Source organism: Apis dorsata, unplaced genomic scaffold, assembly GCF_000469605.1.
Source record: "Apis dorsata unplaced genomic scaffold, Apis dorsata 1.3 scaffold_265, whole genome shotgun sequence".
Lineage (NCBI taxonomy): Eukaryota > Metazoa > Arthropoda > Insecta > Hymenoptera > Apidae > Apis > Apis dorsata.
Genome location: NW_006263543.1, coordinates 1272950 through 1287135, shown reverse-complemented (window position 1 = coordinate 1287135; position 14186 = coordinate 1272950). Strand labels below are relative to the sequence as shown.

Genomic DNA, 14186 nt, shown 5'->3' with positions numbered 1-14186 from the left:
TATATATATATATAATATATAGAATTATATATATATATATATATAAAATAAATATATATATCTATAATAAATAGAATTTAATAATGTCGTGAACATTTTAAATCTAAAGAATATAATTAAATCCATATAATGTTTGATAAGACTTGTCATTAAGAGTTATATAAAAAATTATCACGTGAATCCCATTTCTCATTATATTTGATTTCAAATATATATGCGATAATATTCGAATCAAGATAATATTCTAAAATTTTGTTAATTCATGATTTTAAAATAAGAATTTATAAAATATATTCTAACAAATATATGTTTGCAAAATAATTTATGTAAATTTACATTAAATTTTATAATGCATTTTATTTTTTAAATGATTTTTACATTCATAATTGATAAAATTTGATAAACGAAAATAGTTTTATTTTTAATCGAATATTAAAAAAATAAAATTAAATTAATTAATTATAATTATAATTAATTAATATTAAAAAAAAATAAAATTAAAAAATATTAAATAAATAAAAATTAACAAAATTGAAATTTAAATATAAAATTATCATACATTCTTAAAATATGATAATATTGATAAATTATTAAAACAAAACATTTTCGTTAAATTTCAAATTATAGTAACTTCAAGTGATCATAAATTTAAATTGTTTGCACTTATTGTGATATGTTATCCGTTAATCCGTTTCAGTCTTGTTCCAGATTTTCTTAGTTCAAGAACACATCACATGCATACATTGAATTAAGTTAAACTTACAATTAAATTTGAAAAAATTTAAAGAACATAATCACATTCAATTTTCTACTAATTTTTCATTTTTTCAAAAGGATAGAAAAGAAAGCTAATCTTGAAAAAAGTTATGATTATTATACCACGATCTTTAAATTGACTTTTTATTCATCAATGATTTTTATAATATTAAACATATTCGTCATTTCCTAATATGCTAAGTTAAGAAATTATATGTTTATTTATATAGCATCCTGATATTTAATAATAAGATGGCCAATACATACAAAACAACAAGCAATCCAAAATTGCAAGAACAGTCTATGAAAACTGCAATAAAATCTCAACTTGTTATTAAAATCAAAAAGGAGGTGAACTAACAAATTCTATGAAATTTCTATTTAATAATTAATCTCAGAAATAAGCGATCATTGAATAAATCGAAATAAATCAAATTTCAATATCTTCAAAGGAAGAAGAAGAAGAAATATGGATATCAGAAAAAGAATTGTACACGGAAGATAGCAGCGATGAAGAAAAATTTAAAACGCAATCACAATTGCGTAGTAAATTCGACGATAATCAATCATTATCTTTGGTTAAATCTAATATTGAACAACAAAATCATTCATTTATTTCAACTGAAAGTAAAATAAAATCAGAAAATTCTATATATACTCCTAAAAATAATATTAATGAAAATCAGTTTGCATTGAAAACTATTGAAAAATGTGATAAAATATCATTTATAAATTTGACTCGATCATCGTCAATAGAATCTTTACAAACCAATCACTCTACATCGGAATCATCTCTGAATTCAATTACAAAGGATTTTTATGATTTTTCAATTGTGGAAGATCAAATAGAAAAAATGAAAATTTCATGGAAAACAAAAAAAGGTACTTTTATTTTAAATAATTCGACGAATAACGATATCAAATAAAAAAATAAACAAATGCTGATATATTAAGATAATTTTTACAATTAAATTATATCATCATTATTGCATTTTTCTAAAAAAAAATATGTTCGAAAATGATCATTTTATTTATCATACTATACTTATATATTTATATAATTATAGAAACTATTTAATTTGAAACAATTCTTTAAATATTTCTTAAATATTCAATATAAAATTTCTTTTGCTAGATATCTTAATATTTTTATTATTCTTATTTAGTAATATGTAATATAAGTATTTTCTTAGATTCAATAAATCAAATTATTTATTAATTAATTAATTAGAATTTCAATATGAGGAGTTATATAATGAGGAGTTGCTTGAAAATGAATGGAAACAGGACATTAATATTTTAAATGATACAAAAGATGAGAATATACAAAAAGAAATTTTAGAAGTGGAAAATCTTGATAATCTTATACATATAATGAATGATAAAATAAAAGTAAAATTTTTGTATAAAATGAAAAAACAATTATTTTTATTTTTATAAATAAAATCATTTTAATCATGAAAATAGGAAGCAATTGAAGAAACTTTAACTTATCAATGTGAAAATCGAAAACGGCTAGAAAAAATTTTAGCATCAAATCCATGTGAAACTGGCAAACTAGCAGAAAATACACGACAATTTTTTTATTTATGTCCAAAATACACTACACTAAATACAGGTATGATAATAAAAATAATGTACAAAAGAATTCAATAATAATAATTTTTAATATATTTTCGAATAAACAAAAACATTATTGCCGAACATTTTAGATAGTATATATCATATATGTATATCTATTATATTTATTTATATAATTAAAAATCTAACAAAAATTGAATTCTAAAAAATTACAAAAATAGATTTTCATGACACTAACAACTCATTCGAGACAAGTAATTCTGAACAACAATTATGTGAAAATGAAGATAAAATAAGTCTTTTAAATCTCGATAACGAAGTAAGTTATATTAATAAATTGAATTTTATAAAATTAAATTACTAAGTATTATTAATTTTTTTAAATTTTATTTCTTATCTAAAGGATAAATGGAAATTTATTAATTCAACTTGTTATATTGAGAAAATAAATAATACAATGGAAGATTTCTATATTAATCCATACATCATAAATACATGCAAAGATATAGAAATAACAGAAATGTTATTAAAAACAAATAAAAAAGTAAATTAATAATAAAATTCATTAAAATTTTTTAATTAACATTATTTTAATAAATAATAAATTTTTCAGCAAAACTTATCTGATAAACAAGAAGAGTCTTTAAAAAAAAATGACAATATATTTAATATAAATAGTGTAATTTCAATACATAATACTATATCAACAGAAAATTTACAAGATATTGATAATAATTTGATAGATCAAGATATAAAGGAAGTTCAAATAATAGATCCATTATCAATTATAAAAGACACTGAAAATGAATATAATGAATGAAAATATAATAAAATAATTTTTCTTTTTCTATTAATATTAACTTTATATTATTATAAAGTTATCTTATCAAAGTACTAAATAAAATATTATTCACTATAAATATTTTTTTTATAAAATATCTTTATGAAATTTCTATACATTATTTGAAATATATAAGATTATATAATGTTTAGTTCAAAATTTAAATTATATCAATCTTTACTTATAATAAGTAATTAAAAATTATAAGTTTCAATTGATTATATAATTATTTAATATCAATATTATTAATATATATTAATATTTTTTGAATATATATAGTTAACAAAATTGAAATTTGTTCTAAAATTTAAATTTCCTTTACTGAACACAACATATATTAATAGGTTTTGTACAATTATTTTCTATACAATCTATTTTTCATTAAATTTTGTCTTTTTTTCTATTTTTATCTGATACTGTATATTTATCATAACTTTTTGTTGGATCAAAAGGTTCCCATCTACTAGCAGGAAATATATGTTTATTTCTTTCATACCAAGATCTGAAATAAAATATAATTAATAATTTATATATAAAAATCATATATAGTTTGATTGATTGATGAAAAATATAAAGTACCTAAGCAATACTTTTCCAGCATGAGATTCTTCTGTTTCAACAGAGGCATCATGCATAACACGAATGTCATCATGAACATCAAATGTAAAAAGTGGTCCACTTTTTCCCCTTGCCTAAAGTTAGCATAAATAATATGTTAATAACATCATGTAAATTTATAAAATAAAATTTTTATGTTAAATTTACCTTTGTTACAATGAAGTCATAAAATGTATAATGATGTGGCAAAATAAGATCTTCTTTAACATACATTAACTGATCAGCCATAATCGTTTTAAGTTCACTGAATTCTCTTCTTAAAACTTCTAAACATCTCTGAAGAAGCTGATAAATAGAATTACCTAACAAGTGCAAACTAATAACAATTAGCATAAAACTATTCTTGTAATACATGAAAAAAAATATCAATTATTACAATAATAATTAAACCTTTACCTTTTTTCATAATAACACTTCTTCTATGGCCAGAACCATCCCAATAACTAAAAGTAATTTCAATTTCCTCCTCTTTTAATGCATTTTGTTTTCTAGCCCATTCTTGTCTTAATTCTTCTCTTAATCTATTTTCTTCCTCTTCTCTTTCTCTGTCGGGTAAAAAACTTGTATCTACATCTGGATTCTTTTTTATTTTTTTTATTACTGGTCCAATATCATTATTTTTTAATATTTCAGATTTTTCTGTTTCTCCTTCTAAAAATTCTGCTTCGTCTTCATATAAATTAAATGACAAAGCTTGTATTTGCTTTTTTTGTTTATTTTTTTCAGCTTGTTTTGCAGCAAGTGCTCTTTCTTTTTCTTGTTCCTTTTCTCTTTCTTTTTGAGCCAATTTTCTTTCGCGTTCTTTTACTATATTTTCTTGTTTTGCTTTCATTTCATTCAAAGTAACTAAACCAATAGTAGATGTTTTTAATTGTTGTTCAACAGCATTATAATGTGTTGCAAATTTGTTTTCTATATTATGAATTTTTAAGTCATCTTCAATTTTCTTTTTTCTTAATTCTATCTCTTGTTGAGCAATTTCTCTTTTTTTCATAAGCTGCATGGCTCTGCCAGCTTCACTAGCTGCTCCTTTATAATGTGCCATTTTTTTAATAATATATCTTAAAGGAATATATTTTAAAAATTCTTAAATTGATGAAATAAAAAACTGTAATAAAAAAGATAATATTTTAATTAGAAACATAACATATCTAAGTAATATGTAATATCTTTGTAATTCGTTAAAAATAATAAAAATTAATATAAAATGAACAATTTTTGTGAAAAAAAAGGATATATGAAAAACTAAAATTACATATTATAATTATTTAATAAAACAAAAAATGTATAACTTATTAAATTTTTTATTTTTAGCTTTATTACTATTATTTGCAAATAATAAATACTTTATAATAGTAACATTAAAAAAAATAAACTCAATAAGAAGTATCATAATATATTTTAATTTGAATCATAAACAAAACATAACATAACCTCTAATTTTTGTGTTATACTTTGAAATTTAATAATTTGCATACCTCCAATCTTCATATAAAATGTATACAAGTATACAAGTAAAAAATATAAGTAATGAAATCGTCAAAATTGAAAAATTAAATTATTCAACACTTTCTAGATTAAATTTTTTTAACTTTTAAAAATATATTTTCTTCTTTGTGTAAAACAGTACATGATACACATAATGTAATATATAGTAACTAGTGAAAATTTCCCTTTGCTCTCTTTGATAATTTCTTTACTTAAATTTAATACCAACCTAACTTATATTATACCTAAGAAATTGTAACTATGTACACTAGGGAATTATTAACACAAACTAGGGAATTATTAACTTAATTATATAGGAAAGTATTATTATATATATTATATAGTACTAAAAATAGGGAATTTTTTGATTGTATAATACTGATACAAAATATTAAAATCAGTATCATTTCTAAAATGTTGTAAATAAAAAAAAAAGAATACATATATACGTAAAATAAAAAGACCAAGGATAGAGTAGATAAGAACTCTCATCAACGCTATCTCTGCAAAAGTTATTTTTTGAAAATATTTAAAAGATGACGCTAATCTTTAATCTTTATTTTATCTTGCCTTTGACATTTAAGAAATAATAATGGTGATCAATTCTTACTTTATTTATATTCTTATTGTATTGATGTTATTTATATTAGTTTTATTTGCAGTACTTTGGAGATAGCATTGATTCCTATATTTTTATCTTATTTCTGTTTTTCTTCTATTATTTATTCTTTTTGTCCAGTTTACTTTTGCCACGTGATCACATGATCGTAGAGGTACGGAATATCAAACTGATGCTGTGTATCATTATATTTCATTTAATAATCATATATAAATGATTTTTAAATTTTTAAATATATTGCAAATTTACAAATATTATGCTAGTAAATATGATTTAATGAAAAAGTATTTTATTTTTGGAGACATAGTTTATAATATATTAATTTTCATTACGAAATAAATTTATAAATTAATAATGTATTAATTCAAGATGGAAATTAATTCTAAATAAAATAAGTTATAAGTAAAAATCTAATAAAATAAAAAATAAATTATAAATAATATGCATAAAATGTTTTTTTCCTTAAACTTTTTCTAATATTTTTTTGAAATAAATAAAAATAATTTGCAAAATAAAATTTTATTTGTAATTAGTGCTTACTAAAAGTAACTTTTTCTAATTATTCTGTATAAAAATAACATAATAATAAAAAATATACATAATAACATAGAACCACCAATCTATGTTTCATAATTTACATAAATATATTTATAAAATAGAGTATTTCATGTATATTTATAAGATATTGTGCAACAAAATATTTATTTTATTTCTTGTTTATAATTTTATATTGAAATTTTAATTTTAATTCTAACTATTAAGAACGTTACAAACTTATTCTGCAATCGAATCAGTAATTAAGGATGACACTAAAATATATGGTCTTAATACTCCGAGGCATGGAATAAAAAATTGAATGTTAAATCTATTCTGTATCTTGTCTATGGTATTATCATGTCGGAAAGAGTTATATGAAATTTGAGAAGATATTACAATTATAAAATAAATATCTTATTTAGTAAAACAGTTTAAAATAAATTATATATTTTATATGTATACAACGATATTCTTTTATCTATTTTTTTCGTATAATCCAATAAATCGGCGCGAAAATGTCATGTAAAGAGTTAAAACTTTGTAAAGATTTATGACAATGATTATTAATTAAAAAAATTTGATGAATTTTTTATTTTGTTAAGTGATTCAAAATGAGAAAATAATGAATCCGAATAATGTCTTGAATGATTTGAAATATCCTATATATGGATGAAAAAAAATGAAATTTTAAAAGAAACGAAACTTAATTTAAAATTTCTATTATCTTAATCGTGCATGCAAAGTGTAAAGAGCACTCTTTATATTTTTATAATAATTAATTTTTTTGTAAGTACATATCTTTATAGAATTTTAAAATATGGTATAATTATATTTTTAATATTAATCTAGTTTTTGCATTCAATATCATAGATATAATGGAATCTGAAAATCCTGTTATATTAGAACCATGTGAAGAACATTCAATCTTAATTCAAACTGTAAAGAATATGGTTAATGAAAATACACGTACTGAATTAGAAAGTGAGGAAGAAGGATTCTTTGTAGTAACTGATGTTCAAACTGAACAGCAAAATGTAATAGAAGTTTCAAATGAAGAATCAACAGTAACTCAATGTAATGAACAATTTTCCTGGTCTAATTTATGCAGAATATGTGCTAATACCAATGATCATTTAATCCCAATATTTGAAGGAGAAGGTTTACAACATGACTTATGTAATAAAATACATAAATATTTACCAATATGTGTATGCATTTATTTTTTATTTTATATATAATTTTTATTCACATATAGATTATTTATATATTAAATTTATATAAAATATCTTTCATAGATAACTGAAAATGATACACTTCCATTACAATTGTGTTATCACTGTGCTGCTACATTATTAGCATGGCATGAATTATTAGAAGGATGTTTGAGTGCAGAAAGAAGATTATTAGAGATGCAAGATGCTTTACAAGAAAAACAGGTATATATAAAAACAATTATTTTTTAGCTATTCTAAATGTGATTTAAAAAATATGTACTTTATAGGGAACAGAAGAATTGGAAACTTCTACACAAGATACAACATCTATATCTAATATAACAGAATCGGTTGTAAGTATAAAAATAACATAAATTTTCATATATGTCTTAAATGATAATCTCTTTTAATTATAGCATCAGCAACAAGAAATTGTGAAAGATGAAGTTTCAAGAGATTTAGCTGTTACTGGTAATGATTCAGACAGGTAATGATTTTTTTATTTAAAAAAAAAAAATCTAAAAGTTAAATTAATATATTGGAGTTTATGTAACATGTATAATGAACGTGCAGAAAATATGCCCAATATAAATAACATTAAATTTAATTTCATAAAATTAAATTTATAATAAAATAATTTTAATTAAATAATATTTTTATAATATCAATTTTAATAATTATTATGCAATGAATAAAAAAATTTTTAACACATGAGACAAATATTGTTAAAAAATATTTTACATATTGACTATTTTCAATTTGAAGTATGAAACTTGGATTACTGTGATTTCTTTCAATCAAAATATTTATATAGTTATATACAAAGACAATTACAAACAATTTTATAAATGTTATATATATATATATTTATATAAATATCCTGAGAAAATGATACATGACTATGAAATTAAGAATTATCAAGAAAAATAATCTTAATTTTCTCAAATACCATTGATAATTGGATTAAACAAGAACAACCTTGTACATCATATAGCTGCAAATTCGAAGTCAAGTATTGACTGTTTTGCAGGTCCAGTAATATGCGAACACCATTTAGAGTGTTCCTAGATATGCAGAATGTATTTTGGAAGCCATACAGAAAAAAGTTCCAGTTGCAAGAAAGAAAGCCTGCAGATAGTGGAGATTGCGATTCGGTATGGATTACTGTCATGAATTCAACACTTGATCAACCTAGTATAATATCTGATCAACTACAAGACAACAATGATATTATTGTAAAAGAAGAACTTTCTCAAATATATAGTTCAAATAATTTAGAAAAATTAAAATTACATAATGAAACATATAAACCAACAGATTCTTTAAATATAAAAAATAAAAATAAAAAATTAAAAGGAAAATGTAAAATTTGTTCTAGTAATACAAAAGAGTTAAAGGATTCTTGTGAACATATGAAGAACAAAACTATTATTAATGTTCAAGAATCTTATCAATGTATTGAATGTGGAAAATGTTTTAAGTTAAAAGACTCCTTTCTCAGACACATGAGAATACATACAGACGAAAGGCCGTTTACTTGTCATGTGTGTGGAAAACAATTTAGAGATTCTGGTGGTCTTTCTAGGCATTTAAAAGATGTACATGCAAAACTAAAAAATTTTACTTGCGATATATGTAGCAAATCTTTCGCATCAAAAGCTACGAGAGAAGATCACCGACGAACACATACTGGAGAAAGACCTTACATATGTGATTCATGCGGAAAAACATTTAAATCAAAAGCTTCTTTATATATTCATAGTAAATTGCACACAGATGAATTTCCACATCCATGCACTTATTGTAATAAGAAATTTCGTAGAAGGCAGGAAATGTTGGCTCATGTAACTACTCATACAGGAGAAAAAAATTATGGTTGTGACGTGTGTTCGAAAAGATTTCGAGTAAAATCAGAACTTGTTAGACATAAACTAATTCACTCTGAAACAAAACCCTTTATTTGTATAGAATGTGGACTTGCTTTTCGACAAAAACGCTATTTGAATAATCATATTAAAAGCAGACATATTGAAACTTTACGAGCATGCTAATATGCTATTTTATCATTTTGCTCTGCATAGATATTTCTTCGAATTTATAGTAGGCAGCAAACATTCAAATCTGTACATTTATTATTATTAGTTTTCCAGGCTATCTCAGAAATATTTTTTTGTATTGTAAATTGCTCATCAACAGTAAATATTTAATAAATTGTAAAAAGTTTAATTACAATGAAGATAGCGATATTGATAATTGTTATACAGATTTAAATATCAATTAGCATATTAAATGTAAAAGATTTGAATAAAATAAAGATATGCAGGATGAAAGTAAAAAAATTTTTTAATTTTTTTCAAAAATATAAAAAAACATATACTTATACATATATAGTGTGAAGACACAATCAAACAAAAATAATGACAAAGTTGCATTTAATAGATAATTCCATTCAAAGTTTATTAAAAACAATATAGAAAACTAAAATCAATCAAGAAATAACAATGTATTAAAATGAAAATTTAGTTTAATCTTTAAAAATGAGCACAAAAAAGTTCATACAAGAAAAAAATATATGCAAAACTTGCGAAAAGTCATTTAAAAAATTTGTTTAAATATATATAAATGCAAAAGGCATCTCTGCACGTTCATCACAAATAATTTTATTTAAAAAATCTCATGTTTTTTATATAATAAAAATTTAAAAAAAAAACAAGAATTAAATATTATTTTTATTCATATCAAATAAAAATCTTATTCTTACAATATCTGTGACAAATAATTTCATAGTAAAAACTATATTAATCGAATAAATGTATTCATAATAATCAATGCAAGATTCAATCAAGAATATTATTTGAAGAATTATAGCAAGAACTTAATATATAAAGTTTTGCATTCGATAACATGATATCAGAATGTTTATTTTACAGGTGGAAGGCTGAATCTGATGCTGTTATGCAAATATCAACGATCGAAAACGAAAATATAAACACAGAGGAGATAGAATACATTCAATGTGCTCAATGTGATATTGTCTTCGTAAATATGAAGTACCTTATAGATCATATGAATGGCGAGCATGAAGCTCAAATGCATTATTGTCAGTATTGTAAGCTAATGTATCATGGTCAAGATAAAGATTTTGAATATCACATATCGATGCATAGTAATAATTATAATAAATTAAAAAATATAGAAAATGAAATTTTAGAATGTACAAATGACACAAAAAAGGAAAATAGAGATAATGAACAAATTTCCACTATAGATGTTGAAAAGCCTTTGTGTTATACTTGTAATTTATGCGAAAAAAATTTCACAAAAAAATCTGAATTAAAAAAGCATATTAACAGACATTATGATGTCAATCGAATTCAAAATTCAGACGAGACAGAACTTGTAAATAAAGCAAAGCAAATAATTAATGATCGAATTTCTTATAAATGTGACACATGTAAAAAGATTATATTTACAAAACGAGGGTTTCTACGCCATATTCGTGTCCATTCTGATAAACGACCTTGCAAATGTGATTTATGTGGAAAATCTTATCGTATCGAACAAGATCTCGCTAGACATATAAGAGATGTACACGAAGGATTAAAAAAATATGCTTGCGATATTTGTGGTCGTGCGTTTGCAAACAAAGGAACAAAGGACGATCATCGGAGAATTCACACCGGTGAACGCCCATATGCCTGTGAACATTGTCCAAAAATGTTTCGAACTTTGAATTCCGTTTATATTCATAATCGCGTACATACAGATTATAAACCTCATAAATGTACGTACTGTGAAAAATATTTTAGAAGTAGACAAAGGTTAACTCATCATGAAACTACACATACAGGTATTAAAGCTTTTGCCTGTGAAATTTGCGGTAAAACATTTTCTGTTAAAGGAGAAGTTGTGCGACATCGTGCAATACATAATGGGAAACCTTTTGACTGCAAATGCGGTATGAAATTTGGTCAAAAAAGATATTTGCGGAATCATATAAAACAACATCATAAAGAAGCGTCTTCATGGTTATTAGCAGAATTATTGGGAAATAATCGAAACATAAATTGAAAATAAAATTACGTTTTTAAATAAATTTTATACGAATATAAGATAAGATAAAATATACTAATTGATGTTTATTTTATTTATTATATCTATATAATTTTGTATAATTTCTAAAGATCAATTTAAAATCGAAAATCAATAATATATCTATAAAATATTTATTTCTTTTGTATTAGAATTGAATTATTTAAATTAGTTTATTATAAATAAGTTAAAATTAAAAATTTTAATAAAAGAAATTCATATAATATATAGAATGTAAAACAGATTTATATAGACATAGTTTGATTTTAAGTTTTTTATTGTTTAATACTAACAATTACAATATTACAATATTACAATATTACAATATTATAAAATACTTGAATTATTATGAAATATTCAATTGCTGTGATATGATTTCAAATTATAAATTTGTATATATATATATATATATGTATATCATATATAAAGTAAAATACACAAATATTATAAATGTAAATTTTAAAATCATAAGATAATTTTTATAATGGATATCTCAGGAATCATATATATATATATATAAAACCAATAAATCATTTTTATCTTATTATTAATTTAATACATGCATTTTTTTTAACTTAATAATAATAGTAAAGAATTAATATAAAAAAGTATAAAAATATATATATATTTCTATAATATATAAAAATATATAATAATATAATATATATATTTTTATATATTATAGATATATATATTTATTATGTTTATTTATAGATATATATACATTTATATATAAAATATATATATATCTATATTACAATATCTTATTTTAAAAGTAATGAAAATTTTGAAAACATTTAATCATTCAATAATATATGTAATACTTCTAATTTTAACTTCTTCCTTTAGAAAAATTTATTTTTGTAAGTGATTAAGCATCAATTCTTTGAATTTATATATCAACATCTGCAACATATATATTTATCATATTATATTATATTATATATACTTTCATATATATTTATTTTAATGTAATTTTTGTATACTTAATATAATATTTATTTTACCTTGTCGATAGTTCCTTGTGTATATTTTTCTTCTATAAATATATTTTTTTTATTATTTTCACTTATAAATAATTTACTCATATCAATATTTTTTATTAAAGTGTCAATATCGTTCAAATTTAATTTTCTTAAATTTTTAATAAGTTGAGAAATAGTTAAGTTATAATACTTATGTTTCTAGAAAAAAAATATGACAAAAATTATTTATATATTAATAAAATAATTGAATTTATATTTTTAGTAAGTAATTATAAATTATAATTACAAATATAAAGTCTCACAAAATTATTTCTCATATCATTTGTATTTTCTTGTTGAAGATTTAATATCCTTTGTCGTTCAGCTAATTTGAATTTCTTCTTTGTTGTTTTCGTACCTCCTATTAAGCATCGTATAATGTCTTTTTTTTCAGTACTTTTCCAAGGATCATAGGTTGGTACATTTTCCTTAGTGTTAAAATATATATATATAATCATATATAGATGTTTAAAATTATGTAATTAATATATATACTCATGCATAGATATTCAAAATTAATATATGTAGTTAGATAACATGCATAGTTAGATAGAATAAGAAATATTTAATGATTATTTAATAATATTTAATAATTAAAACCTCTTGCCAATCTTCTGTTGTAGGAACATGTAAATCTTGAACAGTTTCTAGCGGTACAGTTCCTAATTGGCTTGATGAATCAAAATTATATTGTTTCCTATTTTTCTTTATTCTATACTTTATTATGCTCTGCAATTTCATTTCGTATTATTTTTAAGTATATATAATTTGAATTAATTTTAATTATTATTATATTGTTTATACTATAAAATATACCTTATTAGCTGATTCTTTTGTATAGCATTCTAAATTATAAGCTTCTTCATTGTTTATATCAATTGGGCACGATAACATTGACATGTTTACACTAAATTAATTTATTAAATGATATATTTATTAATAGTAAATTTAATATTTAATAAAATATAATAATATAAAAAAAGAATAATTAATAAAAGAAACTTACATTTTCAATGAATCCTAAACTTTACTCAAGAATATGGCCACGTGTTCCAAATGTGGAATCAATTATGGATCCTTCCTATTTAGTAGGGAAAATATTTAGACAAATTTCCGCTAGAGGGATTCTAATATAACTGTAAAAAACATAAGCATGCGCAGTTTTAGAAAATAATTAAATAAAAATAAAAAAATTATTTTTTTATTATTTTTTATATTACATTTTTTATAAAAAAATATTATAAATTTTATATATTAATTTTATTATATATTTTTTGTCAATTGATCATAAATTCTGCAAATAATGAAAATGAATAATTTGTAATGTCTCTCCATTCATAATTTTCAACAAAAAATATAAATATTTCATTTATAAATATTTTATTATAATATTTTATTTTTTTTATTTTTTTAAA

The 14186-nt window shown here is 21.2% G+C and overlaps 5 protein-coding genes across 7 annotated transcripts in view; 3 read left to right on the top strand and 2 right to left on the bottom strand.

Annotated features, from left to right (window-relative positions):
- LOC102681206 (protein C15orf41 homolog) overlaps nt 1-14186 on the top strand; it is a 17720-nt gene that overhangs the window by 1991 nt on the left and 1543 nt on the right. The window lies entirely within an intron of this gene.
- On the top strand, nt 811-2982 carry LOC102681334. Of its 2 annotated transcripts, XM_031510852.1 has the most exons (5): nt 811-1107; nt 1209-1638; nt 2224-2374; nt 2469-2656; nt 2741-2778. In XM_031510852.1, the coding sequence occupies exons 1-3, from the start codon at nt 1009-1011 to the stop codon at nt 2232-2234; spliced, it is 540 nt and encodes a 179-aa protein (XP_031366712.1). In that variant the 5' UTR covers nt 811-1008; the 3' UTR covers nt 2235-2374; nt 2469-2656; nt 2741-2778. The 2 variants fall into 2 exon arrangements, with proteins under 2 accessions (XP_031366712.1, XP_006616615.1); XM_006616552.2 differs by lacking the exons at nt 2469-2656; nt 2741-2778 and adding an exon at nt 2951-2982.
- Nucleotides 2984-5440, bottom strand: LOC102681510 (protein FAM50 homolog). Its single transcript, XM_006616553.2, has 5 exons — nt 5275-5440; nt 4193-4904; nt 3944-4098; nt 3758-3870; nt 2984-3680 (listed from the first exon to the last, which is right to left on the bottom strand). Exons 2-5 carry the CDS (start codon nt 4839-4841, stop codon nt 3560-3562), a joined length of 1038 nt encoding a protein of 345 aa, XP_006616616.1. The 5' UTR covers nt 4842-4904; nt 5275-5440; the 3' UTR covers nt 2984-3559.
- On the top strand, nt 6792-11745 carry LOC102673069 (zinc finger protein 83-like). 2 transcript variants are annotated; one of them, XM_031510842.1, is made up of 6 exons: nt 6792-7226; nt 7311-7648; nt 7736-7876; nt 7942-8007; nt 8071-8141; nt 10585-11745. In XM_031510842.1, exons 2-6 carry the CDS (start codon nt 7316-7318, stop codon nt 11723-11725), a joined length of 1752 nt encoding a protein of 583 aa, XP_031366702.1. In that variant the 5' UTR covers nt 6792-7226; nt 7311-7315; the 3' UTR covers nt 11726-11745. The 2 variants fall into 2 exon arrangements, with proteins under 2 accessions (XP_031366702.1, XP_031366703.1); XM_031510843.1 differs by lacking the exon at nt 10585-11745 and adding an exon at nt 8685-9974.
- On the bottom strand, nt 12602-13686 carry LOC116185739. Its single transcript, XM_031510851.1, has 5 exons — nt 13588-13686; nt 13372-13500; nt 13035-13199; nt 12754-12930; nt 12602-12652 (listed from the first exon to the last, which is right to left on the bottom strand). The coding sequence occupies exons 1-5, from the start codon at nt 13669-13671 to the stop codon at nt 12602-12604; spliced, it is 606 nt and encodes a 201-aa protein (XP_031366711.1). The 5' UTR covers nt 13672-13686.

Excerpts from the sequence above, each read along its gene's own strand:
- LOC116185739 (XM_031510851.1), bottom strand. The coding sequence starts at position 13,671 with ATGTCAATGTTATCGTGCCCAATTGATATAAACAATGAAGAAGCTTAT. Across the intron at positions 12,931-13,034 it reads ATGATATGAGAAATAATTTT|AAACATAAGTATTATAACTT; the intron begins GTGAGACTTTAT and ends TTTTTTTTCTAG. Across the intron at positions 12,653-12,753 it reads CACAAGGAACTATCGACAAG|ATGTTGATATATAAATTCAA; the intron begins GTAAAATAAATA and ends TATATGTTGCAG.
- LOC102681510 (XM_006616553.2), bottom strand. The coding sequence starts at position 4,841 with ATGGCACATTATAAAGGAGCAGCTAGTGAAGCTGGCAGAGCCATGCAG. Across the intron at positions 3,871-3,943 it reads ATGACTTCATTGTAACAAAG|GCAAGGGGAAAAAGTGGACC; the intron begins GTAAATTTAACA and ends TGCTAACTTTAG. Across the intron at positions 3,681-3,757 it reads GCTGGAAAAGTATTGCTTAG|ATCTTGGTATGAAAGAAATA; the intron begins GTACTTTATATT and ends ATTTTATTTCAG.
- LOC102681334 (XM_006616552.2), top strand. The coding sequence starts at position 1,009 with ATGGCCAATACATACAAAACAACAAGCAATCCAAAATTGCAAGAACAG. Across the intron at positions 1,108-1,208 it reads TTATTAAAATCAAAAAGGAG|GAAGAAGAAGAAGAAATATG; the intron begins GTGAACTAACAA and ends ATATCTTCAAAG.
- LOC102673069 (XM_031510842.1), top strand. The coding sequence starts at position 7,316 with ATGGAATCTGAAAATCCTGTTATATTAGAACCATGTGAAGAACATTCA. Across the intron at positions 7,877-7,941 it reads ATGCTTTACAAGAAAAACAG|GGAACAGAAGAATTGGAAAC; the intron begins GTATATATAAAA and ends TGTACTTTATAG. Across the intron at positions 8,142-10,584 it reads ACTGGTAATGATTCAGACAG|GTGGAAGGCTGAATCTGATG; the intron begins GTAATGATTTTT and ends TTTATTTTACAG.